General features: G+C 56.1%; 1 protein-coding gene across 5 annotated transcripts; it reads right to left on the bottom strand.

The window, feature by feature from the left end:
• Window positions 1-1,485: 1,485 nt before the first annotated feature.
• Window positions 1,486-25,350, bottom strand: AFG3L2 (AFG3 like matrix AAA peptidase subunit 2). Of its 5 annotated transcripts, XM_074352347.1 has the most exons (18): window positions 25,100-25,349; window positions 21,323-21,422; window positions 20,703-20,780; window positions 19,798-19,904; window positions 19,512-19,664; window positions 17,651-17,725; window positions 16,369-16,493; window positions 14,341-14,614; window positions 13,075-13,212; window positions 10,779-10,932; window positions 9,730-9,837; window positions 9,511-9,636; window positions 8,733-8,843; window positions 7,308-7,423; window positions 5,910-6,110; window positions 4,433-4,627; window positions 2,946-3,027; window positions 2,037-2,158 (listed from the first exon to the last, which is right to left on the bottom strand). In XM_074352347.1, exons 1-17 carry the CDS (start codon window positions 25,214-25,216, stop codon window positions 2,959-2,961), a joined length of 2,247 nt encoding a protein of 748 aa, XP_074208448.1. In that variant the 5' UTR covers window positions 25,217-25,349; the 3' UTR covers window positions 2,037-2,158; window positions 2,946-2,958. The 5 variants fall into 5 exon arrangements, with proteins under 5 accessions (XP_074208445.1, XP_074208444.1, XP_010956423.3 ...); XM_074352344.1 differs by lacking the exon at window positions 2,946-3,027 and having other exon boundaries at window positions 1,486-2,158; window positions 16,369-16,490; window positions 25,100-25,348; XM_074352343.1 differs by lacking the exon at window positions 2,946-3,027 and having other exon boundaries at window positions 1,486-2,158; window positions 25,100-25,347.
• Window positions 25,351-25,443: the final 93 nt, after the last annotated feature.

The following is a 25,443-nucleotide window of genomic DNA, read 5'->3' as shown; positions in this document are numbered from 1 at the left end:
AGCCCTGCTGAGGTCCAGCTGACGTTCGCTGGAGGAGCCTCAGAAAATGACCTTCCAGCCCAAGATGCTGGGCGGGGGCGGCCCCGGGAGCTGCCGGCTTCCTTCTAGGGGGAGGGGGGGAAGGGCTCTTTCCCAGGTAATAGGTGGGGAGTCACTCCAGGTGGATGCACTTTAATGCCAGTGCTAGACCCTCCGCTCGCCTCTCCACCCCCTCGTGGGGACACCAAAGATCTGCTGAGCTGAGCCCCCGCCCCACGGCGCCCCAGACAGAATGAACCACTGAACGCAGCACGGCTTGAACTGAGGTGGGAACAGATTCTGTTCTTGCAGAAACCTGAACGGTTGTCAGACTACGCAGAAGAATCCTACCACCCCGTCTAAGCTGGACACGGACTAGGTCTGCCTGACCTTGGAGCAGATGGGTCAGGCTAGTCAGGCCCTGACACGCTCACGCTCTGGGCTGTAGGCCGCTGGCCGTGCAGGCCTTCCCCGCGCGGGGGGCTGTGGGTCACCCCCCAGCCCGCAGTCCCGCACAGCTGTCAGTTCTGCCAAGACAGGCCCGACTCACATCTGGCCCAACCCTGGGGGATCCGCCGAGACCCACAGGCTGGCACCCTTCCCACAGAGAGGGAGTAAGTCGCCCTCACCCACGGGCTTCGCTGACCGACCCCCCACTGCATGCTCTGAGGTAGGGAGGCGGGGACACGGGGCTCCTGAAGCCCCGGGCTCCCAGGACGGAGGGGCCTGCCCGGGCCGCCTGCCGCCCACTGGTCGGCTCCTGCAGGGACGCTGCCCCGTGCTGCACCTTAAGTCTGACAGTCACGGGCCCACAACACACTTACCTGCATCAGGAACACACAAGGCAAGCTGGAGTAACATTAAAGGAGGCTGCTGAGAAAGTGCAGAAAATGCAGCAACGTTCAGCGCCTCCAAGTTCAAACGGCAGCGTCTGGAGCTTCCCTGTGCCTCCTCAGGCGGCAGTTCTGACCGAGGTCTGAGGCGTGTGGACCCTGCGTCTCTGCAGCCTGGCACACACAACTCCCCCAATGGGACCAGTGAGCTCACAACGTGGACCTCGGCCTGGACCTCTGGGACATGCAGGAGGGCAGGCTCCCCAGCTCAGGGAAAGGCCCTGCTCTGCCATCCTGGGCGGCCCGGACAGCCCACGACAGTCACAGACCGGCTTCCAGACCATGTAGAGGGACCAAGGCCTGCTTGTGACCCGCAGAGTGAGGACGTGACCCACCGCCATCGTCACCTGGCACCGACTCACTTGGTGTCAACGCTCTGTACACCCAGAGTCATCCTTCCGGGTGGGACGCACAAATCCAAAGGGGCTGAGCCTCTTGGAGCTGAGGACCCGCCAGCCTGGATGCTGAAGGATTCCTCCCTAAAAAGCAACAACTTTTCATTCCTTTCCATTATGTTTTCTGAAAGTATCCCACGCGTAACCCGGGACCCTCTGTGTGTTCACAAGGAAAGAAGTGCAGTGTTTGTACTTTATTTTTAACATAAAGAAGCTGTATTTACATAATACATTCATTTTTTAAATATGTTACACTCTCCGTAGGAAAACATTCTATCGCAAAAGAGCAACATGTGATCTGGACTCAATCTCTAAAATATTAAATCAAATGAAAATACTCTATCAGGACTCCAGTTTAATTTCACAGCCATCACAGAGGGAGACCCTGAAGGAGTGAAGAGGGGCGAGGTGAGAATAAGGCCCCCCGAATCCGGCCCCGACAGGGGCGCGGGACCCGCTGACGCAGCTGCTGCCCGAGAGCCCGAGGCGGGGCACGTCCCCCGCCCCCGACTTCCCTGTCACCTGGGCTGCAGCCGGCTGACACGACGTCGCAGGGCCTCCAGCGAGCCAGCGCTGACGCCGTGTGCACACCGAGGCCGCGACACAAGACGTGCCGCAACGCCCCCCTCAGCTCTGGTTGGCGGCCTTCTCACCCGCGGGCTCCTCGCGGGCCCCTTCCCGCTCTTTGCTCCACTCCTTCAGGCCCTCCGGGAGCGAGGTGTCCTCGTCCAGGCTGCCCGTGCCTTCCACAAATTCTTCGTAGGTAGACTTCTCTGCGAATGGCCTGGGGCCCAGAAGTTCAACCATGTCATTCTTGTCCAGCACTTCTTTTTCTAGTAACAGGAGAGCGACCTGGACAGAAGGGCGCGGTTCAACGTTACCAGCAGTGTCCACGCACTGTTGATGACGCTGATTTACAGCCCACCCCCTCCCAGAAAATGACACCAGGCCCCTGGGAAGAAAGAGCTATTCATGGCCACACAGTGTTAGAATGAGGTGTGCAAAAACACTGGACTGACACGCATTCCGGGCCGCACATGCGTGATGGCGGGGCTCACGCTGGGCTGTGCCCGGGGAGGAGAGCCGGCTGAGGGGCTCTCTGTGCTGATGGACCATACGGAAATTCTGGGAGGACGCACGAGGTCGTAACACAAGTGTCGGGCGGGGGAAGGATGGAAATGGGGTGAGTAGGAAATTCTAAAGTTGGTGGAAAAAAATAAGGACAAATGAGGCAGAGACACAAAACACAGCAGGAGGGGAGCAGGAACACTCGCATCCTGAGGTTTTGATCTCCAGGGAGGCTGAGCCACAAATCTGACAGGGACCCCCGCCAACGGCGAGTGTGGAGGTGAGTGGCAGCGTCAGCAGGGCAGGGTGGTAACGTTAGAGCTCTGACTGCTAGCAGGCAGGTGAAGTTGTAAACTCTCAGAAAGCAGACTTGGTTCCTCCCGTAACCCCCCGCGGAGAAATTTATCTTGCCTGTAGTCTACATTAAATGCCATATTTTAAAAGATAGATAATGATGAAACAGTCCCTTTCTATCTTCTCAATTTTTAAAAGCTTTATTATGGATTACTTCAAATACGTACCAAAAATCTACAGAAAGAATATGGATAACTAACAAGAACTAGCCACTCACAGCCATCTGTGTTTCATCTACTCCCGGATTGTCCTGAAGGAAATCCCAGATGCCTTAGCATTTTATCCGTAAGTTTTTGTCTCTAAGGGATAAAGATTCTTTAAGAAAACATGACCAGAATACTAAGACCCCCTGACGTTGAGTACACTGCTTGTCTATAAGCGCTTAAGAAGCAGGCTTTAAGACCCTCAGCCCGCCCACGGCCGCAGGGGGGGCGACCACTAAAGCCGTGACAACGTGTTCTGTAGCCCAGGAGATCAAAAACGTTGGTATTTCAACATGTACAGACATAAACTTATTAGTGAGCTACTTGACATTCTTGTTTTCATGGCAAGTCTTCAAACCCCGCTGCTCAGAGCCTGTCTCAGTCCGGACCAAGCCCAACTGACAGCAAGGCCTGGTCAGAGGTCAATGGCCGGTCCGCATCCTGGTCCCGCCCCTTCCAGCCACGTGCCCCTGCGCAAAGCTGCTAGACCTCCCTGGGTGTTCGTTTCTTCACCTGTAACTCGTGGACGGTAAGGAAGTGACCTCAGGAGGCTGCGGGGGTTTCAGAGAAGTCATACCTCTCAGGCAGCACCTGGGAAACACGCTCGGTTACCTGCTCTCCTGAGGCCTGGCCCCGAGGCCACCCTGCCTAGCTGGGCTCCCACAGCAGTGACCTGGGTCTCAGCAGCGCAGCGCCCCCTCCCGGCAGGCACCCCTCCCAGCATTCAGCTCTCTGTGGAACCAACTGTCTCCTGCAGACGTTTCCTGTCCGTTTCCTGTCCGTTGTCTGCCGGGTGGGCTGTACCTTCGGAAGGGGGGACCCCAGGGTAAGCGGGGAGCTCCCGGGTGCTCCTGCACCCTCTGCTGAGGTCCGCAGCTCACTCCCTCCTCAGTGACCAGCCCAGGGCAGCCGCCTGCCCCCTCCAGCTGCAGCAGGTGCCCCTGCCTGTCCTGACTGACCCTTTCCTCCCGGCCGGCTGGTGTCCACCACCAGGAGGAGCCTGAAGTCACCCCGAGGCCTCTTCTTGTTCACTCTCTGCATCTGAGCAATGACCCTCTACCTGTCGCTGCTGCCCGGCCGGGCAAAAGCAAAAAATTTTCAGTTGTACAGATTATAATTAGGCTTTACTAGACGCAGGAGAAGGACTGAATGAGAAAGGACGGCTCCCTTCGGCAGCTGCTGTCAAATGAGGCCCAAGGAAGGAAAAGACAGAGCAGGGAGGGCGTCGTGAAAGCACAGCTGGTTTTCACGCGTCAACTCTTGCTGAGCTAGGCTGGCTGGTCCCTCTGGCTGCCCTCTGGCTGCGTCTTCATCCCGAAGGTGAAGAACAAGTGTCGACCCTAATCGGGGCTGGGGCTCTGCACTTCAGGTGCTTCTGGGGCGAGTGCGGACCCCCTGCCTCTCTGGCACTGTTAGGGCTTTGTGAGCCCCCACCGCACCCCCCGCCTCCCCGACTCGGAGCAGAGCCGGCACCGGCACGAGGTGCGCGGCAAGTGCCTACCTTCTCCACGTCCGCCTTCTTCTCCGTCAGGAGGGCGACCGTCCTCTTGTGGGCATCGCTGATGAGCAGCCGCACCTCGTCGTCAATCAGCCTCGCGGTAGCCTCGCTGTAGGGCTTCTCCAGGACCATGTCCCCCTGGCGTGGCAGGTCGAAGGAGATCTGCCCGACCTTCTCGTTCATGCCGAACTGCACGATCTGGACCAGAACGCGTGAGTGAGCCGCCCTGCTCACAGGCCCACGTGCTGCCATGCGGCGGCGACAAGCCCTTACAATGACACCTGTTCCACACCCTTCACTGCGAGACTGCTCTGCACCCGGCAGCCCGGCCTTCTGCGTGGACGGACACAGCGGGGACAGAACCAGAAGCCCACAGACGACACCCACACCAAACCAGGTGACAGACGGGCGGGACAAACCCCGTGACATCACCTCCGAGTGAGGGGAGCCGAGGGGAAGTGGAGGGGCCCCAAGCCGCCCAGGCACCAGGACCTGGGAGGGGCCTGTGCACGGTCCCTGCGTCCGCGGGCCATGCTGGGCTGCACCCGATGAGCCCACACTAGCCCCACGTTAAGACGCTTCCGGGAGTAAAACCCAGACTAATGAGAAAAGAGAAGGTGCAGATAAAAGCGGGGAGCAGGACTGGCTCAGAAAGGAAGAAACCACGTTCTTCAAACGTTTATGAAAACAACAGAAAAGGAGAATCTACAACCATGAAACTAGCAAAGCTGTCCTGACCCATCTCCTTCCCAAGAGACCAGAAAAGCAAACTCCACGTAGAAACGGGCTACAGAAGAGCATGAAAGGAAAGGAAGGAGCCAGAGTCCCGTCTCCACAGATGAGGCAAGTGGGACGGACAGACGCCCGTGGAACAGATGAGAACCGTAACCACAGCCTCGGAAACACCTACTCACGCCCGGAAAGTAAAGGAAAAAGCAGAGAACTAGTCAGGATCAGAGAAACGCACCTGAGGTGCCAGACGGCAGGAGAGTTAGACACACAGGAAAAATATTGAAAAGTGAAGATTAAAGTAGAAAGAACATAAGCAAACAACAACAAATAACGCGTAAGAAAGACACAACATGAAGAAGACAAGTTTTTAAAAATTAAAAAAATGAGTCATTAGAAAAAAGGTGGGAGGACAGGCCCTGAGCAGCGCAGGACCCAGCAGAGTCCCCACGAGGTCTGCCCGGGGCCGCGTGTGGTGCGCGAGGACGGCAGGGGCAGGCACGGCAGAGTGCACGGGGCACCCACGGGCTTCTAACGGGACCGACACCACACACGGGCTTCAGTCGCGCTTGGTCAGAAATCTCTGCTACGGAGAAGGCCTCTTCCCCGAAACTCAGATGCTGTTAGAGAGGACCCTTCCCGAGAACCAAGCCAGGCCTGCACGTCCTCAGCCCTGCAAGCTCAGCAGGGGCACCCGGGGCTGGGGGAGCCCAGGGGAGCGCAGGGGCAGGATGGGCCCGCACGCACTCACCTGGGCGTAGGCGCTCTGAGTCACTTTGCGCAGGTCGTCCTGGGCGCCAGTGGTGATCCTGCCGAAGAAGAGCTCCTCGGCCACGCGGCCGCCCAGCGTCATGCACATCCTGTCCAGGAGCTGCTCCCGGGTGTACAGGTACTGCTCCCGGGGCAGGTACTGCGCGTAGCCCAGCCCCTTGCCCCGCGGGATGATGGACACCTGGCAGGGGAGCACAGCGGTGTGGGCGCCACCAGCCCTGCATCCTCGCCGTGTCCACAGCCAGATGCACCGGTCGGGTGGCCCGTTGGCCTGGGTGCCTTGAGATCCAGCGGGACCAGGCAGGAGAGAACTTTCTCCCAGGACACACGCAGCGTAGAGTCCGGGAAGGGATTCTCTCTGTCACACTCAGCTGAACCGTCCCTCCCCCTGACCTGACCGCCAGCCCCGTCCATGCCTGCTCCCAGGACGCAGGCTCTGGCCAGCAAGCTTCCTTTTCTAGTCCTCTTTTCCCAGCTCAATTCCTTTCACCTCTAAAAATCGCCTTTGCTGGGGGATGGTGTATACGTGACAAAACACGGCCCTTACGACAAGGAAGACAAAGAAAACCTCGTCTTCTCCCCAGAGCCGCCCCCCGGGCCACCTGCGTGCCCTCCTGCCCCGGACAGCTGCAGACGTGCCCCGGGGGCGGCTGCAGTGACCAGCACGGCACGTGAACGGCCTCCCGCGGCGTCCGCCTCCCTGGGCCTGGTCCCGGCCGCCGTCCCCAAGACTCGCCTTCGCTGCTGCTGAGGGAACGTCCGTTTGTTCTGACCGCTGCACGGCGACCTGCCGTGCAGACGCAGCACACGCCCATCGTTCTGGAGGAACTTCAGGGCTCTTCCCAGCTTACTGCTGCTTTGAATAGAGCAGTCAGTCTTTCGTGGACATGTTTTTCATTTCTCTTGGGTAAATACCAGAGTGGGACCGTTTGGTTGGATCGGAAGCATTCGTTATCTTTCTAAAAAACTGCCACGGTATGTTCCAAAGTGGCTGCACCAGGTTCTGTCCCATCAGCGAGGCCCATGAGTCCGGCTGCACTGAGGGGGCCGCAGCGGTGCCTGGTCACGGCTGACGACTCCAGCAGCAGTAACTGCAGGGCCTAACTCATGTTCCTCCTCCTTGGGGCAGTACATGGGCAAACACCTTGCCTGTTATTTTAGGGGTTGCTTGCTTTGGAGGATGAATGCTCCTCCACCTTCTGGACACTGTCTTTCCAAACCTTTTAGCTCGTCTGCGTGACCTCTTCCCCACCCCCACCATCAGCAGACGTCTCTGCCACGATTCCTCATACGCCTGCCCTCCGGGGAGTGTCTCCTCCCCAAGCTGCGGCTCACACGGCCGGCCAGGCAGCCTTCTGCTCAGCACTGACGGCCTTACCTTCAGGAGCGGGTCGGCGTGCTCCAGGTACCAGCCGGCAACCGCGTGGCCGGCCTCGTGGTACGCCACCGTCTTCTTCTCCTCGGGCTGCAGGACCTGGGTTTTCTTCTCTAAGCCTGACAGAACAAAACCCACGCTTAAGTGGCAGTGACGTCAAGAGCGGGTTCCACGCTACCGCACACTGCCTCACCCGTGACGCCACCCCCCACCCCGCAGCCCACTTTCCTCTTACTCTCCCAGTCCCGGGCCACTTAGCTTGCTCTGGGAAATAAACAGAATGCCCAAGTAAAATTCAGCACTCAGGTCGATTCAAAACAGAACTCACAGAAAACAAAGGCATGGTCTGGGCGTTGGGAATTTACACACACTGGGAACAAGGACCCCGAGAAAGGAGCGGGGCTGGGGAAGGGCTGGAGACGCCCGCCCGGAGAGGCCCTGGGACCCGCAGCCCCAGCGCAGCGGCCTGAGACGACACGCTCGCCTGCATCACTCAGAGTTGGAGGGCCCCGTCCTGTAGTTTGTTCAGACACAAATCACACGCGAGACAATGGTGTTCCTGTGCTCCAGGTAACTCATGTGGGAGAAGCCCTCCACTGGTAACACACTAAGGAGTCTGGAAGAGCGAGTGCCACGTCCTGCCCGGCCTCCGTCTGCCATTGCTCGGTAAGGAGCACGGGGTTCTCTGCCGGCAGCTGCCTCCCTCCTCCTCAGAGGTGCACATCCCGAAACTACCACTTGTCTTGGCATCACGGCACTCGGCGGCTCGGGGACCCGTGCTAGGTCAGTCCCACCACGGAACCACGTTTCATAAGCCCTTAAGCTTAACATTCAAGGCTCTGTAAAACCTAGAGTCAGCCGAGCTTCTCAGCTTTGTCTCTGCCTCACTTCCAGGGGGACCCGAGTCTGACAAGTCTGCCCTCCTCCCCCGGGCACGGCATCACAGTGCCACCTCCAAGCCGCTTCTGTCCCCGCCACCCCACACCACACCGCTCTCTGCCGACCCTGGGCGAGCCCCGCTCCCGCGGAGCCTGCCAGCCCACGTTCCTGACCCACAGTGACCTCTGCACCGGTATTAAACCATCCGCGCTCTGGGAAGTGAGGAACCCGCCACCGGCGCATGCCGAGTGTGTCCTGGTCCCACAGCTGTTACGGCTACTGGTCACCTACGCCTGGCTTGCAGAATGTTTAACTCATATGATGACGTTTTTCGAAACAGTAAGACTGGGAGTGTTTTCAAAAAACTGGTGCGTGCACCTCAAGGGAGACGCCTCCCCGCCTGGGGGACGGGGGCAGCACCTCACGGCACTGCCGGCCCTGGCAGACGCCAGAGGAGAGAGGCTTGGGGCAGCAGGTCCCGGGGAGGCCCCAGCGGGGGGCCGAGCCCCTGGGCCTCCCGCCATGCAGCCCTGTGACGTGGGTTCTTACCACCAATCACCCGCTCAATCGCCTGCTCGAAGTGTTTCTGGTTTATGGCATCCGAGAGGTGCCTCGCGGCGATCAGAGCGGCCTCGTTGCAGACATTTGCAACGTCGGCTCCTGTGAAAGCAACACACACCAACAGCTCACCCACCAGACACAGCCAGGCTGGCCGGTCGCACATGGCGAGTGAGGGGCCACGGTCCCCCTCCCACAGCGGAAGGCTGCCTGGACGACCTCAGTGTGGCTCAGTGGCATTGTGACCGTCCCGAGCCACTCCAGGTGCAGGGCCCGCCCGGCACAATCCTGGCCCTGTGGACTGAGCTGCGAGGGTGCACAGTGGACAGACCCCACAGGAGCCGTCTACCCAGACAGACGGCGCGGACAATGTGCCAGCAGGAAGGCACTGAAGGTGCCCGTCAGGGGGCTCAGCGCCGCCGCGGGGACTGACTGACGCGGACACGCGGGGATACGGTGGGAAGAAGAATCACAGGGACCCAGCGCCTCGGTCACACAGCGGAGGTCGGCCATGGGAAGCCTGCCAAGTGCCCTCTAGACCCTTCAGTCCCTGTGCGCTACCCTTTCACACAAAGCCACAACACAATGTGCTCAATTACCATGAAAAGTCAGGCCCCCGGGACACTGCAGGTGCCCGTGCCCGCAGATACATCTTCCCAGACGCTCCGGATGGTCCTTTTTATTTCACGTCAAGGGTGGAAGGAGGGAGACAGCGAATGAGAAAGGAAGGATCCCACCCGGCGAGGAGAATGGGGCTACGCTCGCTCACCTGAAAACCCTGGAGTCAGGGATGCGAGCTTCCTCGCCAGCTTCTCCTTTTCCAGGGCGCTATCCAGCTTCAGGGGTCGGAGGTGAACTTTGAAAATAGAGGCTCTTCCTTTTATGTCCGGTGGTCCTTGAGAAAGTATTTTTCAGGAAAATAAATCACAGGGAAGCAGTGACACCTCTCCTCACAGGAACTGGACTGGGCCCAGGGAAACCGTCTCACCAATGAAGATCTGCCGGTCGAAGCGGCCCGGCCGCATCAGCGCGGGGTCCAGGATGTCCGGCCGGTTGGTGCCCGCCAAAATGACCACGTTTGTGGTCGTGTTAAAGCCTGGAAAGACACCAAAGGCGCCCGCGTTATGAAATCCTGCGAGGCAGAGGCAGCAGTGTGCGCGCCAGGACCTTGGGGCGCCACCCGCCGCGTCGGCCCGTTCACGGCCGGCGCGCTTAGAGCTGTCGACTTGCACGCTTCTTCCTACTCACCTTGTCCTTCCTGACAAGTCACACGTAAGACTCAGAGCCTTAAGGATCAGTTACTAACCAATTACGAAAGACAAATTACTAAAGATTTTAATTTATATAACAAGAGACTTGGATGATGATGTCAACTTTACAACTTTAAAGTTTTACAATCACTAAGATTAAATTTGCAAAGGTCGAGTCTAGGCTTCCTGGGCCGCAGGACCCCTGCCGGCTTCTGCAGGCAGGTCCCCAACCTGCTCCTCCCTGCCCTCCCCTCCAGGCCCAGCTCCCTCCACCTGACCGGCTGTTTCTCAGACGGCAGCAGAGCCCGCGGCCCCAGGACCCTGGCCCTGAAGGGGCCCCAGGGTGGGCTGTGCTGTGCACCAGGCCTAGGAGCCAAGGAGGGGCTCCAGCTTCTTGGGCCTGACCCCAAGCCTGGCTCAGGAAGGCAGGCAGCTCTGTGCCCGGCAGCATCCAGGCACCTCACAGCAGGGAGGAAGGACCCTGCCTGCCCCAGAACTCTCTCGTAACAGGAAAGCTCATTAATGCAGTACAGCGTTCACAATCTGCCAAAGTCACAGGTGGTCTGAGAATGACACTAATTCCTCAGGGACACACGTCACCAGTTTTTCTTACTCAGCACCAGGTTCTAACACTAGATCACCGTCAGTGTGAGCGACGGCAGGCCGCCAGGCAGGACGGTTCTGCTGTTCTCTGCATGGGCCTTTAGAAGGGGCTGTTTGTGTCAGAGAAGGCCGCCTGCTGCCATGTCAGCGCAGACAACTGCAGACACCAGACGCGGCTGCTCACCGTCCATCTCCACCAGCAGCTGGTTGAGGGTGTTCTCCTGCTCGCTCTGTCCCCCGAAGTTGCCCCTTCCTCTCTTCCTCCCCACGGCATCTATCTCATCGATGAAGAGGATGCAAGGAGCGTTCTTCCGAGCGAGGGCAAAGAGGTCGCGGACCTGAAGAAAACCACAACTCTGAGCTCCTGACAAGTGAGCGGACGCCCAGCTTCCTGTCCCACAGGGAGACGGGCTGGTGTCCCATGCTGCACAGTGCGAACTTCAGAAGTCACAAAAGCAGCAGAGAAGTGAAGTGGCGAACGATGAATAACTTGGTGGGAAACTGATGTAAGGCGAGCAAATATTATTTCTAGACTGTCACCAATTATTGTTACATGATGAGCCACACACATCAGCAGATTCACAGGACACACCTCTGTCCAACAAAAGGTAACAGTGCACAACTGTCCAGTTTACACCCATTTTCAGTTTGCTCGCAGCAAACCCCTCCGGGTCCCCTTGGTGCCCGAGGCAGTCAACAAAGCAGACACTTACCCCCAGCCCAGCCCCATGTACACACAGCAGAGGCACGGCCCACCCAAGCCCACCCGGGACCCCCCCGCTCACCTCCCGCCCGCGGAGCAGGCCTCAGATGCCCCATCGCCCGCCCTCGAGAGACTCAGAGACACACCCCGAGGCCTGGTCTCCCGTCACTTTACTCAGAGTCCACTCGCCCCACCACCCTTTCCGGCCTGGGTCCTGGGTTTCCGCCCCACGTGGCTCTGAACCGGCCCCCTCACGATGGAGCCCAGCATCCGGCACCCCTCCCTGAGCTCCACACCTGCGATCGACCCCCCAGCCTGTCCCTGGACACTGTCCTCACCTCACCTGACCTGAAACTGGCTGCCCCGCTGAGCTCTCCACCTGAAGGGGTTCCTAGCCCTCCCTCCAGGCCAGCTGCAGCTGGGGTCCACCTCACACCCCATCCCTACCTCGGACCCCGCCGGCTGGGGCTCCCCGCATGGCAGGCGCTCCACCCTCTGGCGCCCACGGTCCCATGCCAGGTGCTACGTCCTCAGTCCCCTGACCTGCCTCTGCCGTGGCCAGGAAGCCCTCCAGAAAAGCAGCCTTGAGCGGCCTGCTCTGATCACTGTTGCCCGGCACCTCCCACAACCCGCTCTCCATCTATGGCCCAGCTCCTGCCCCGCTCACCCAGCCCTGACACCTCCTCTCCTGCCTCCAGCCCCCTCGCCCACGTGAGAGCCCATGGTCCATCATTACAACACTCAACTGCTCCACAGTCCCCGGTGTTCCAAGGCTTCTGTGCCTCACAAGCCAGGGCTCCACCCGCCCCCAGCACAGCTCATCTAGGACCCCCCAAGGATGAGACAGTCACCGCCAAACCTGCCACAACACAAAGCTCCACACTGACTGCCAGCTGTATCCCGACGCCTGGAGAAGCGCCTGGGACAGCACTCTGCACCTCTGCAGTGCTCTACAAGGTCCACACCTCAGACACTGGTGAGACAAGAGTGAAAACTGAAGTGTTTCTTTAACTATTAACCCACACTCACACTTCCTGATTTCTGAACTTACTACAGAAACAGCAGTCAGAACTGTGGTCCTGACAGACACAGGTCAAGAGGACAGAATTCAAAGTCCAGAAATAAACCCAGGTATCTATCTGTGGTCAAGGCTGCGAAACCATTCAAGGGAGAAAGAAGGGTCTTTTCAACAAATGGCACCGGGAAAACTGGGTCCACACGTGTAAAGAGGGAAGGTGGACCCTTACCTCACACCATGTTAACTCAAAGTGGATCACAGATCTGAACGTAAAGGGGGGGACTCTAACAGCCGCAGAAGAACACAGGAGTACTTATGCGTAACCTTGGGTTTGGCAACTGGTTCTTCAACACGACACTAAAAGCACAAGCATTAAGACAAACAAAACAGACACACTGGACTTCATCAGAATTTAAAACTTGTGTTTTACTATCAAGAAAATGAAAAGACAACCCACAGAATGGGAGAAAACACCTGAAACGTTCATCCATCAGGAGTCAGTACCGGGAATATACAAAGAACTTGCACAACTCTGCAACAGCAAATCCGCCCGACTAGCCGACTGGGACCGGGGTGGCGGGGTCAAAGTCACAGGCCTTCCTGCAGGCTCTGCCCTGCCACGGCCGCCAAGGCGCTGACCAGTGAGGGACGCTCCCCGGGACTCCAGGCGACAGGGCCATCTTGGCCAGGCTCCCCTTTGGGGGGTCCTGGGGGGAAGGGGGAGGAGGCTGCACCATCAGAACAGGACATTGGACTTACTCGAGCCGGACCCACACCGACAAACATCTCCAAGAACTCAGAGCCACTGACGGTGATGAAAGGGACGTTGGCTTCCCCGGCTGTGGCCTTGGCCAGCAGTGTTTTCCCAGTGCCTGGAGGACCAGTGAGAATGGCACCCTTCAGATACAAAAAAAAAAAAGTACGTTCAACTAGGACTTTAGAAAACTACATCGCGTATCCATAAATCACTGCAAGGCGTAAGCGTGTCTGCACACTCCAGTGACACACGCTACGTAGCTCTTAACGTGAACGATGGCACAGCACTTCTCGTATGAGTAAGAAAAGGGTTATCAGAGACTGCTTTGTTTAAAGTAACTTGGCAGGAATGTGAAATCTTAAATATGTCCCTTATTTTATGACATTTTTCATGTTGCTTCTTAGACCTTTCAAACAGTATATGAAGGGTGACTTACGCTACAAACCTAATAAAAGCCACCTGAGAGTTACTTCAATAATTCAAGGGGAAACAAATACCACACTTCGCTTATTTTCTCCCCTTTGAAATTTCAAATGAAGTAAAATACCCAGTAACCACGGTGAACTTGAGAAGGACAGCACGCGCTTCTCAGGCACTGTCATTACTTCGGCTGTGGAGATGCCGGGGTAAGAGGTAAACAGGTACTCAGACGAGTAACAGCAAATTACAAAATGACAACACGTGACCTCCCACCCTGCAGGCAGGCCAGACCCGAAAGCAAGGAAATGCCGCTCGCCTCTACAGAGGCTCCTTTGGAGGAGACTCTGATGACAGATCTTTACAAGAATTAGACGTTTCCTCCTCGGGTCTTCCCTTCCCGGCTGAGCCTGGCCCCGGGAACGCAAAGGTCTCAGGGCTGCCCGTCGCCAGCGGTGGGCACGGTAGTTCGTGCTCCCGCCCGTCCTCCCCTGAGCCTGAATGCCGGCCCGGGCGGACGTCTGCACCTGCTGCCGCAGGTGGCAACGCGCTGGGGCTGCAGCTGCGGGGACAGGGGCATGGAGTCACAGAAAGAGACACGGCAGCCCGAGGCCGCTTCCAAGGGGAGGCGCACCGATTTTTCGGGCAAACAGCACGTGCAGGAACAGAGCAGCGGCCTGAGCAGACGCTCGGGTTACAGAGACGAGTTATGTCAGGATGGAGGAAGGAGAGAAACAGCTGCTTTATGACAAGTACTCAAACTGCGTAACATTATAACTTCAGAGTCAGGAAATCTTCAAAGGATTTTCAGGTTAACAAGCTGCCAATCACCTTCTGAAAGCTCATTTTACCTTTGGGATCTTTGCACCCAGGTCTTGGTACTGCTTTGGGTTTTTCAGGAAATTCACGAACTCCATGATCTCCAGCTTGGCCTCCTCACAGCCCGCCACATCTTTGAACTTCACGTCTATCTCGTCCCTCAGCACCTTGGCGGTGGTCTCCCCGACACTGAAGAGGCCGCCCATGCCGCGGCCCGAGCGGCCGATGCCGGCCGGCCCCCTCCGGATGGTGTAGAGAAGGAAGGCGATGATGAGCGCGGTGGGCAGCATGCTCAGCAGGAAGGAGCTGCGGGCGCACGCAGCAAGGCTCAGTGCTCCGAGGCCCGCAGGGCGGCTGCTGGACACAGCGCGCACTTCCTCCGCACAAAACCTGGCCGTCCTAACACCCTCCCTGGGGCGCAGGAGGGCCGTGCCATGTCACCACCACTGGAGCAGAAGCACAGCGAGGGACACCCAAGAACGGCCACTCTCACCGCTGTGCCAGGCAGGGACTCGCCTCTACCCCAGTAACCTCCACTGCGCCCCGCATGGACCCGCGGTTCACTCTCATTACACCTGCTTCAGAGAAATCTCTTTCCAGGTGCTCTCTTAAAAACTTCAACAAGATTCTGGTGTTAGCCTGGGTAGAAATTCCAGTTCTCTTACTAGACTCCCTCAATTTATTCTGAACAGGTATCTTCCAAATGTCCAATCCTCACTCAGTTAACAGCGTACAGTAAAAGCTGTGTCTGTGTGGCCGGGCAGGCTCACAGGCGCCTCAGGGGACAAGTGTGCCCCCCAACCCCGGGCTGTTCTAGGGGGAGTGGTTCAGGAGTGACCCACAGCCTCTGCCTTCCCTTTGTTTGTCTTAGTAAAGTTAATTTCAGCACAACTACGGGCGCTGTGTAATACGATGCAGCGCAGTTTAACCCACCCCAACAACTCTGGATCAGAATCTTGTACTTGGTTCAGGTGAAAAACAAAACCAAACAAGAAAAAAAAAACCCCACAGGATTAGCTTTCTAATTTTTCCTCTATTTTAGTATAATTATTTTATTTTGGTGGGGCGGAGGTAATTAGGTTGGTTTATTTTTAGAGCAGGTATTGGAGACTGAACCCAGGACCCCATACGTGCTGAGCATGCGCTCTGCTGCTTGAGCTACACCCTCCTCCTGCGTCTATTTAAAATTTTAAACGCCACCACAGCAGGCAGCAGAAACCAGGAGAGAACTACCTTTGGTTTATTTCTGGAGGGAAAAAACCCATGTTGACAATAAAGGTTTAAAAAATGCTGCATCACAAAACTCTGTGTGGTGTCTCAGCACCAGCCCATAACGGAAGCGTGTGACAGCCTCAGGGCTGAGGACCACATCACGTGTGAAGCCATGCCAACGGCTAGGCGGGCCTAACTTCTGCAGGCAGACTGTAGGTCTGCACAAAGCAGGATTCAAGAAGTTCCGGAAGCCGAGGGAGACTCAGCTCACTGACTTGCCAGCGATCCATCTTCCTGCTCTTCCACGTGGTGACTACAGCCAGGCCCGCCTGCCCTCTGCACTGAAGGCGGACGAGGTCACCAGGTCTCCCCGCGTGCGCACGGCGAGATCCCAGAGGCCAGATGCCCGAGTCAGCTCCAGGTCACCACCCCTGACACCAATGGGCCCTTCCTGAGAGACCCCGACCCGATGCGGCCTCCCTGAAGACAGGTGCTAAGGGAAGCTGTGGCTCTGACAGGGAGGAGGAGGGCCTGCTTCACTTGCCCTGGAAGACTGAGCGGCAACGGGGAGGGCAGGGAAGGTGGAGGCGCCCCTCTGACCACACAGGGCCCTCGGTGCGAAGGCCCTACTAAAAGATGGTGCACTGGACCTGCGCCCCAAACCACTGCTTAATCAGGATAAACGTCCACGTGGGGCGGTCCAACCAGACACCCGCCCAAACTCGGGCATTACTAATGGTTAAAAACCCCAGCCAAACGGAGAACGTAACGTGGACCAGTGGCCACCTGGCGACAGCACACTTGAGACCCTCCCAGAGCAGGGCCCTCGTGTCTCCACTGCTTCTTACCCGTCACTTTCGGCGATGTAGACCACGGGGACCCGGTTCTCCCCTTCTATGCCCAGCTCCTGCTGTAAAGTCTCCAGATTCCGCTCAAAGGTGTCCACGCTGCCGATGTTGAACCAGACGTACTGCTACCAAGACAAGACAGAGACGCGCTGACTTTGTCAGGCACGAGGAGGAGACGAACGGTTCCCGTCACTATAAGGTTCGGCTTTCTAAGAACTTTCCAGAAATACTGAAAATTTACAAATTAGAAAACCCCAACAACATTAAGACTGGCCTCAACGAGGCAGTGATCGCGCCTCGCTCTGTGAGAGCGCTTGGCGAGCCTCGGCAGGTAACGGCTCTCCAGCAGCGTTCCTCGTGCTTCTAAAGTGAGCAACTCAGGGGAATGAAAAATCTACTGGAAAAGACACCCCTTTTCATAAAAAACACGCGTCCTCTTCCTCTTCTCTATTTCCCAGGAATATCTCAGCTGCTGAGTCCCAAACTAAAAACCAACATGCAGCCGAGATGGCACCCCTGCAGAGTCAGCGAAGTCCTAGCCCCGGATCCACCGAGACTCGCCGGTCCTCAGAGGAGATGCCCCACCGGCCGTCAGGGAAGACACTACACCCCATGGGAGAGAAGCCCCTGGCCGTGCCAGGTGCTCCCTGTTCACTTGACCTGGGGGGCTTCTGGGGCCCTAGGGAGGGACACCAGAAGGCTCGAGGCGATGGCTGTGTTGGCTGGGTGATGACTCCACATGGGCTGGGTGTCAGCCCAACGCCTACCGCCCCTGCTACAAGAGGAAACCACGGCGTGGCCACACACGCCCACAGCCGCACATGGAGTGACAGTGTGGGCCAGTGATGACCACGAGCGTCACACTGCCTTTCCAGCACAACCAGGAAACACCTATGAAGGGTCACCGCACCCTGGACCCTGTCCCGAGTAGCCTGCACTGCACGGCACAGAAAGACTCTGTTTCTCCTCTAATCCACGATCGCTTCACAAAAATAGATTTTTTTTATCCAGACAGTAAACCTATGCTATAAAACCCAGGAGGGCAACAGGCCTCCCCGGGGCCCTCCCCAGCCAGGGTTACTGAGCGGGAGCAGCACCCTGGAGGTGGGGAGCATGTTTCATCACGTCCTGCAGCAGTGGTTCTCGGTGTCGAGGGTCACCCTGCCACAGTGCCCCACCTGACCCGTCTCACTACCACCATGGGAGGCAATGTCTGCTGTTCAGTTTTAAAGCTGAGGAGGTAACATACAGCTAATTCACATCAATTAATAAAATCATTTACCCCATCAACGGGAGTTTTTCCTGGTGTAAAAGTCACTCGAACAAAACGCTTGTTGACGACTTCCAGTCTGTCTACCTGGAATTTTAAAAAGTCAAGCATTCAGACATAAATGTACAGAAAAGACTTGAGATATTCTTTTAAGCTCTTTAAAAATGAATATGATATTTCAGACGTACAGAGGAGGACAAGGGGGGACGTAACGATACTCCATGTCCCCCGCTGGCTAGAGAAACAAGGCACCGGGAACCCCAGGGGCAGCCCTCAGCACTGGGCGCCCCAGAGCGCCTCCGGCCCCGACACAGCACAGACCTGGCCCTACATGCGCACTCACTTCTGCCTGTTTCTAAGCGTTAAAAATGGCCTCGCTGGCACGTGTTCTTCTACAACTTCGCAGGTCTGTCTTTGCTGACGTCCACTCTGCAGAGACGCAGTTTCAGAAGCACAGGCTGGGCAGTTACGCATCCTGATGGCAGACGCTCAGGCTGCCCGCACGCTCCCGGGAACAGCTTCACCAGCCTCAGACATGTGCCTTCCTCCACTTCCCGGCCGTCCCCAAATGCCACCAGAGCAGCCCCAAGTCACAGTCCTGGCCTGGCACGCCCAGTGCTCTGCATCCACGCTTACTAGTGTAAGATTTTTAGTTTTCGCCAACCCAAGGGCATAGAGTGGTTCCAGCCTAGCTGCACAGGGTCCTCAGGAACACAGACAAAGCCCGTCCCGAGTCTGACTGGCTCGGAGTTGCTGTGCTCCTGGGGGAGGCCCCCCTCCTGCTGTCCCTGCTTCCGCTCTGGCAGGACATCTGATCTGCACGAGTCAAAATGCAGAGTGAGGGAGGCCCGGAACATTCCGGAGGAGCTGGAACAGGGCAGGCAGTGCCTGTGAAGGAGTAACTGAAGGACTCGACCCCATGACACTGCTGGGGCAACGGCAGACCGACTGCAATGAGCCAGCAGGTCAGGACATGTGACCACAGAGCCCCCTGCTCAGGACCTGCAGCCACTCTCCAAGGACAAGAGTCACTTCCCTGAAAGCAGGCTCCCCACGACGCCTGGGGCCGTGCACGTGACAGCCTCAGTCATGAGAGAACATTGAGTGGCCGTCACTTCCATCCTGTCCGTGCTCACCTCACTTCCCACCTTTACAGGTAATTCTGGATTCTTTATCTTTCTTCACTAAGTAATAGTGCCTCAACTTATCTCATTCCTTTCATTGATGAAAAATCCAGTATTGAGAGGTTAAGTACTGTCCCCAAGGTTACAGAGCAGGCCTAACTCTGGGTCTCTCACCGTCACTTTGTGTCACCAGTTCTGAGAAGGGCATTTGTCACATTTCAACATCTCAGGAACTGGACACACTGGACATCGTCTCACTGGCAGCTGCTGACACCTTTCTTAGTAAGACACCAAGCAAGGTGTGTCCTACAGGAGATAGCACGGGAAATGCGCTGAAGTGGGCAGGGCCCTACGGGGTAAAGACCCATCCGTAGTCCCAGAGCCCCTCTCCGCTTCCCGTCAACAGTGTCCCTAATTCGCCCATGTCAAAGTCCACAGGTGACGAAGGGCAGGAGCCAGGGAGGCGGGCACCCGGAGTGGGGCGAGGCCACAAGTGCACCAGAGCAGCTCAGGAGCAGGAGGTGCTGGTGTGAAGTGACATGAAATGAAAGGGGTCTGCAGCAAACGTGGGGGCTGCTGGGTCAGAGCAAAGCAGCTCCTTGGCCGCGGGACTTTCTGGCACTAAAAATTCAGTATGTGACTTTCTGATGAACAGGCCCAGGAACCTGCTGGCCGTTTATCTCTTTACCGGTCTAATCTGAATTCCACCCTCGGAACCACTATAGCCAGCGATCCTGGGAAACACTCACCACTCCTTTGGAGAGGTAGTTATTGACAAAGTCCTTCCACGTGATCTCCCGCCCCGAGGTCCTGAACAGGAAGTAAAACATGACTCCGCCCCAGAACAGTGCAGTCCAGACAAAGTACATCCTGAACTCCTTGTCGTCCCACGGAACGTCACCCTGCGCAAGGAAGGAGGGTGTCTCTGAGGCCCGAGATGTCGCCCGTGCTCTGTGCCCTGCTGGACACTAAGCCCTCCCACAGCCATGTGAGCCCCGCCGCCCCGGCCACCCCAGAGCCTCCAAACTAACGAACCTTCTGGAACCGGGACCACCAGTGGGAGTCATCCTTCCTGCCACCCCGTTTTCCACCACCACCAGCTCCTCCTCCAGAAGGACGCGGGGCAGCCGCGGGCTTTGAGTCTGCGTGTAGACAGAGAGCCTATGTGTGCAGCAGCTCAGCAGAACCCTCGTCTCCAACAACGTTCTCACTACGACTTTAATACAAGTCTTCCTGCAGAATACATCGCAGCAGCTGGCTGGTGACTGACGCGCGTCCGGGAGCACAGGGGAGACACGCAGGACCGAGCACCCAGTGGGCAAGCCTGCGCCACACACGCTGCCCAGAACAGCTGCACAGCAGCCCGGTGACCGTCCACACAGCGCTCTGCCCGCCCCCGCATGAAGACGCTGTGGCCTCAGTGGCCTGTGGGACAACGTGCTGCAGGGTTTGTTTTGCTGCAGTGTGTGTCTGCGCCCCACCTGAAGGTACAACGTGTCCCCCCTCCCACCTCGCGAAGTGAGCACTGCTGACAGGTTCTCCTGGAAGAAAAACCTGATTCTGATCATTGGCAGAAAACAAACAATAAACCCACCTCGGCCACATAAAATTCATTTGTAAGAATCTGAAACTAGTTGCTGTTATGGGTCGAACTGTGTCGAACGTATTTACCAAACATACAGGTAAACATGACTAATTACTAGTACGACTAACATCGATCAACCCGTACCATAAGGCGACCTTCAACTAATTCAATTTGAAAAATAACAAGGAAAAATAAGGGCAGAAAATCAAGGGAAAACGCCACGCAGAATTCTGTATGTGCTTGTAACCTGCAGTTTCAGAACTGACTTCAGACAAGGTTTCTTCGCTTGGTGGAAGCTGCCAGCAGCACCACACATCGGAGGACAGCGAGTCCACAGAGTCTGTTGAAAACGCACCTTTTTTTTCTCCCGTAACTTCTTTGGGTTCACTGGCTTTTTTTCCATTTTTTCCATTAGGAAAGTATTTTTCAAATCCTGTTAGAAAAGAAAAACAATATCCTCAAACTAACATTCATCAGGTTTTGTCAGGCTTTTTTTTTTTTAAAGCACAGTTAGTTGCAGTGTGTCAATCTCTGATTACAGCGCAGTGTCCCAGGCACGCCTGGACGTACTCATGTTCGTTTTCATATTCTTTTTTTTCATTAAAGGTTATTACAAGGTATTGCGTACAGTTCCCTCATCAGGTCTTGTGTGTGTGTGTTGTTTTTAAAGCATCCGACTCATCACTAAAAAGCATAAGGCTGCTTGTGCAGGAGTAAACCAAAGTCCAGATCATACAGTTCACAACCCCGAGGGGTTAGAGGAGAAAGCCAGCTGGCAAGCCGCTTCCATTCCGCACAAGTGCTGCATTCGCGGTGACATGCTGTCAGCCCTGCGGTCAGACAGGAGGCGGGGCGGGTTACACGAGGAGACACGTGAAGAACCAAGTGAAGTGACCCCTCCGCACCTGCTCCGTAAACACCTGTTGACAGTGAGTCTCTGAAACAAGAACATGGGGGTCACATCTGAGTGTTTACCTTTTGGAGGCCGAGAACAGAATCTCTGATAAGCAGCAATTACATCTGTCAGAAGAGAATTTCTGCTGGTTCTTGCTTGAGTTGTAGCATATCGATAAAGCTGCAACACAACATATAAATAAAAGCACGAAGGTTACATCGAGATAAAGAATTAAAAGAAGAGCTTCATCTCCTAGTATGGCAAGGTGGATGGACTGTCTCTCCCTGCAACAGGCGGTTACAGACCAGCACAGGATGGCCCCTGCAGGGAGGACTACGTTGTCCAGCCCTGTCCGCTCCAGTCCAGCAAGAACCGCAGACCCAATCCGGAAGACAAGAGCACCTCAGATCACACCTAATTACAATTCCCCACCAGCACACTCACTCGGGCATCGTGTACTTAGCCCTGCAAACTCCGACACGGGCATCTGCTGTCTCACCTGCAGGGTGTATCACACTGCAAGCTCCTTCTCCCGAAATTACACAACAGTGCTGCCTGGGACCACTAAACTACGTTGATCTCAGTTCACAGATAAGAAGGTTATGGTCCAACATCACTGATATAATCCTTATACTAGTAGCAGATATCTTCAGAAGATATCTGATATTGTCATACTGGTGACAACTCCAATTACGCAAGCCCCATTACAGATACATCTCTGCTTTAAATAACATGTTGCTAAAATTGTTTGTAAATACAGTCCTGATAAATGGGAGTACAACGTAAACAAACTGAACATGCTCTGTATTAAATATTTAGCTGCACAATTAAAAGCAATCAATGGCAAGGTGCTTTGAGGGGATACATCCAAACTTGACAGTAAAAAACTTCAAGTCAGCTTATCCTTTTGAAAAGTGAAAATTTACCACCATTTTTCACAAGGACAAGCTCTTGCACACAAACGGGAATGTTTAAAGTGAAGTTCATCTGAATCAGTTTCCATCCTCACTGGCCTCCTTTATGGTCCAATGAGAAGAATAAAACATCACAAAACCACATAAACCACTTCACATGCACTAGTTCAACCATAACCAAAAAGAGAGACAGCAGCCAGTGTCGGGGAGGACGTGCAGACACTGGAGCCCTGGGCACCGCTGGGGCAACGCGCCCTGGTGCAGCCGCTATGGGGAAGCCTGGCATTCTCATGACCCAGCAAGCCCACTCCTACCCAACAAAATGGAAAACCTATGTCCACCCAAAACTTTGTACGGTAATGTTCACAGCAGCATTATCCACAGTAGCCAAAAAGTGGAAACAGCCCAAATGTCCACCAACCGAGGAACAGACAAAATGTGGTATACGCATACCATGGAACACTCAGCTGTAACAAAGGGACGGAGCACTGACACCTGCTACCATGAAACCTTGACGACATTATTTTAAGTCAAAGAAACCAGACACAAAAGTTCACATATGATTCCGTTTATGTGAAATGTCCAAAATACGAAATCAATAGAGACTGTACGTGAGTAGGTGCCTGAGGCTGGGGAATGGTTGGGGAGAAGTGGGGAGGGACTTACTTTGGGTGATGAAAATGTTCTGGAATTAGAAAAGTGGTGATGGCTGCACAACTTTATGACTACACTAAAAACCATGGAACAGGGCATTTTAAAACAATGGATTTTATGATATCTGAATTAAAATGTCAATTAAAATGATAAGCTGATTTAACTTCAAACGAATACACAGCAAAATAGGACAGAAACACTGACACTGTTCTTGGTTGACAGCAAGTGCAGGTCTGAGAGAATTCGGAGCTTCTGCTGTTAGGCCCTTTCAGGCAGCTGGGAACTCCTGCCTATGAATAACTGCTGATATTGGATAAGAGTGTGTCATAAGTGATTACACATTCTCCAGTGCCAAATCCACGAAGGGTGTGGACTACAACAACCTGTTATCCCAGCTGGACAGACAAGTTAGAGTATCTGCTCCTGGTCAAGGGCTGCCAAGCGGGGGGGGGGGGGGGGATCCCTGGGGGACCAGAACCACCACAGCCCCTAGAGAACTCAGGAGAGTGAGGAAGAGAGTCCCGGGGACAAATCAATCACAGGATGGCACCCTCTGTGCAATACAAACGTGTTAGTGTAAGGACAGAGGGGGTGCAGAGAAGTAGGTACGTGTTTGAGGGACCAGGGATGTTGCAAGGGAAGTGATGCCTAGCCTGGGACCTGCAGGACCTATGGTTTACCAGGCAAACAGTGTCAGAACTTCCCGTTTTGGTAAAGCTGGAAATGTGTATTTTTTGCACGATGATCTTCGACTTATCTCCCAAGACTGGAAGCCTCAGAGTCACACACCTGCAGTGGGAGAAGACAACCAGCTCCCAGGGGTACTACCGTGGGATCAAACGTAAGTGAATGCAAAAGCACTTTAAAAATGCTGCGGCCATTTAAACGACCATTCCCAATCATCCTGAAAGCTATCTGAGAGCAAGGGTTCTTCGTATCAGCACATAAAGCAAGTCTGCGTGTGACAATACAGAACAGAGCTGGGTACAAGGTATGTACTCTGTAAACACCACTTCTTTTTGTTTCAATACTTCCAGTTTGCGGACTAACAGGCTCCCTTTAGGCTCGGAACACCCGCAGCAACAACCCCTGTGACTGCAGGGATGCCGACGCGGTTGTCTACAGGAGACCCATCAATGAACTTTTTTCCCTCTGCTTATCCAACCCAAGCCCATTCAAAGAAAAAACACATATAAAACATACCAATTTGCAAAGTTTAAGTTTAGAGCACCTCATTTTAGAGGGTTAGCTGTTAACTCGACAACGTGAGTACTTTTCACTTGCTTTATCATCTGTTTAGTCCTCTTGAGGGTTATACCTGAGAATGGACACCTCACACATCAAACTCTTTCCCCCAGGAACCTCACTGTTAGAAGAGGCTTTTAACAGCAGCACAGCTCGAGAGGAAAATCTGTCCTTTCAGAGTCCCTTGCAGGTGGCACAGTAATGCCCCGGTGTCCCCACGGAGACCTTCAGGGCAGTAGCAGGGAGTAAGTGTCACGGACCCCCAAACAAGCTGCTAGTCCTTGCACCTCAGCGTCGACGATTTCATAGGAACTACGGTGCTACTCGGATGAAGGGCTCAGGTAAGACTCCTGGCCAAAAATTTAAAAAACCCAAAACAAAAAACCTCACAAACTCACAAAGCAGATCCCACCCGCTCGTTCCACGTCAGAGTCCAACATTCAGAAGGGACAAACGGTGAGGGATCAGAGCAAGGTAAGACGGGGAAATGGACGCAATGAAGAAAGTGCAGAGAGGCGTGGCGTAGGGCATTACGGAGCGGGAGAAGGACAGAGACATCCAGGCTGCAGCAGGGCTTCGAGGAGCAAACAAACGTCAGGAACGCAGGTACTATCACTGCTGTCCCCGCGGAGCGGCTGAGAACACTTCCTCAAGGCCGGACCAGGGAGGTCCCGGGACTGACGCCCGTGGCTCCGTGTGGCCGGATCCCACCGCACCCGCCGCGCGCCTGCACGGCGCCCCCTCCCGGGGCCCGAGGCCGCCGGCCACACCACCAGACGGCCTCTGGAGCGGACAACGCCCACGAGCCGCGAGGTGAGGGTGTCGGCCGAGCGCCGGTAGCCCCACCCCCAGGGCACGCGGGGCTCGGGCGGAGGGGCGGGTGAAGGCCGCGGGCCCCGGGTGCTCCGGCGCTCGGAGGCCCGTCTCCGTCCGGATGCGCGCTCCAACCCGCCCGACCACGGGCCCGGGGTCCGACGCCGCGAGCCGGGCCGGTGACCTTGACGCGGCGCCGGGCCGGAAGCGGGGCGCGCGCGCCGGACTCACCGTCCGCATGCAAAGCCGCTCCGCGGGGCCCGCGCGGCCGCCGGAAACGAGCAGCGGGGGCAGCCCGCGGGGTCGGCAGGCGCCCCGGCCCCACAGCAGCAGGCAGCGGTGCGCCATGGCCGCCGGCGGCCTCCTCGGACCGCGCCGGACGAGCAGGCGGCCTCGGATCGCCGGGCAGGCTAGGAGCAGTGCCCACGGGACGGCGCGCCCGCGACCCCACGCTCTCCTCGCGCCCGCCCCGCCCCGGCGCGCTGACGTCAGCCGCGCGGGGGCGTGCCCCCGAGCGCAGGAACGCGGGTCCGCCTCCGCTGCGTCCTCCCTTGGCCAGGGACGGAGGCGGGGCC

This window comes from Camelus bactrianus, chromosome 24 (genome assembly GCF_048773025.1).
Source record: "Camelus bactrianus isolate YW-2024 breed Bactrian camel chromosome 24, ASM4877302v1, whole genome shotgun sequence".
In the NCBI taxonomy this organism is placed as follows: Eukaryota; Metazoa; Chordata; class Mammalia; order Artiodactyla; family Camelidae; genus Camelus; species Camelus bactrianus.
The sequence above is the reverse complement of the archived record's forward strand: the minus strand, read 5'-3'. Positions and strand labels throughout refer to the sequence as shown.

Excerpts from the sequence above, each read along its gene's own strand:
- AFG3L2 (XM_074352343.1), bottom strand. The coding sequence starts at position 25,216 with ATGGCGCACCGCTGCCTGCTGCTGTGGGGCCGGGGCGCCTGCCGACCC. Across the intron at positions 19,665-19,797 it reads GGTGGTCCCGGTTCCAGAAG|GGTGACGTTCCGTGGGACGA; the intron begins GTTCGTTAGTTT and ends TTCCTTGCGCAG. Across the intron at positions 16,494-17,650 it reads GAAAAACTCCCGTTGATGGG|CAGTACGTCTGGTTCAACAT; the intron begins GTAAATGATTTT and ends TTGTCTTGGTAG.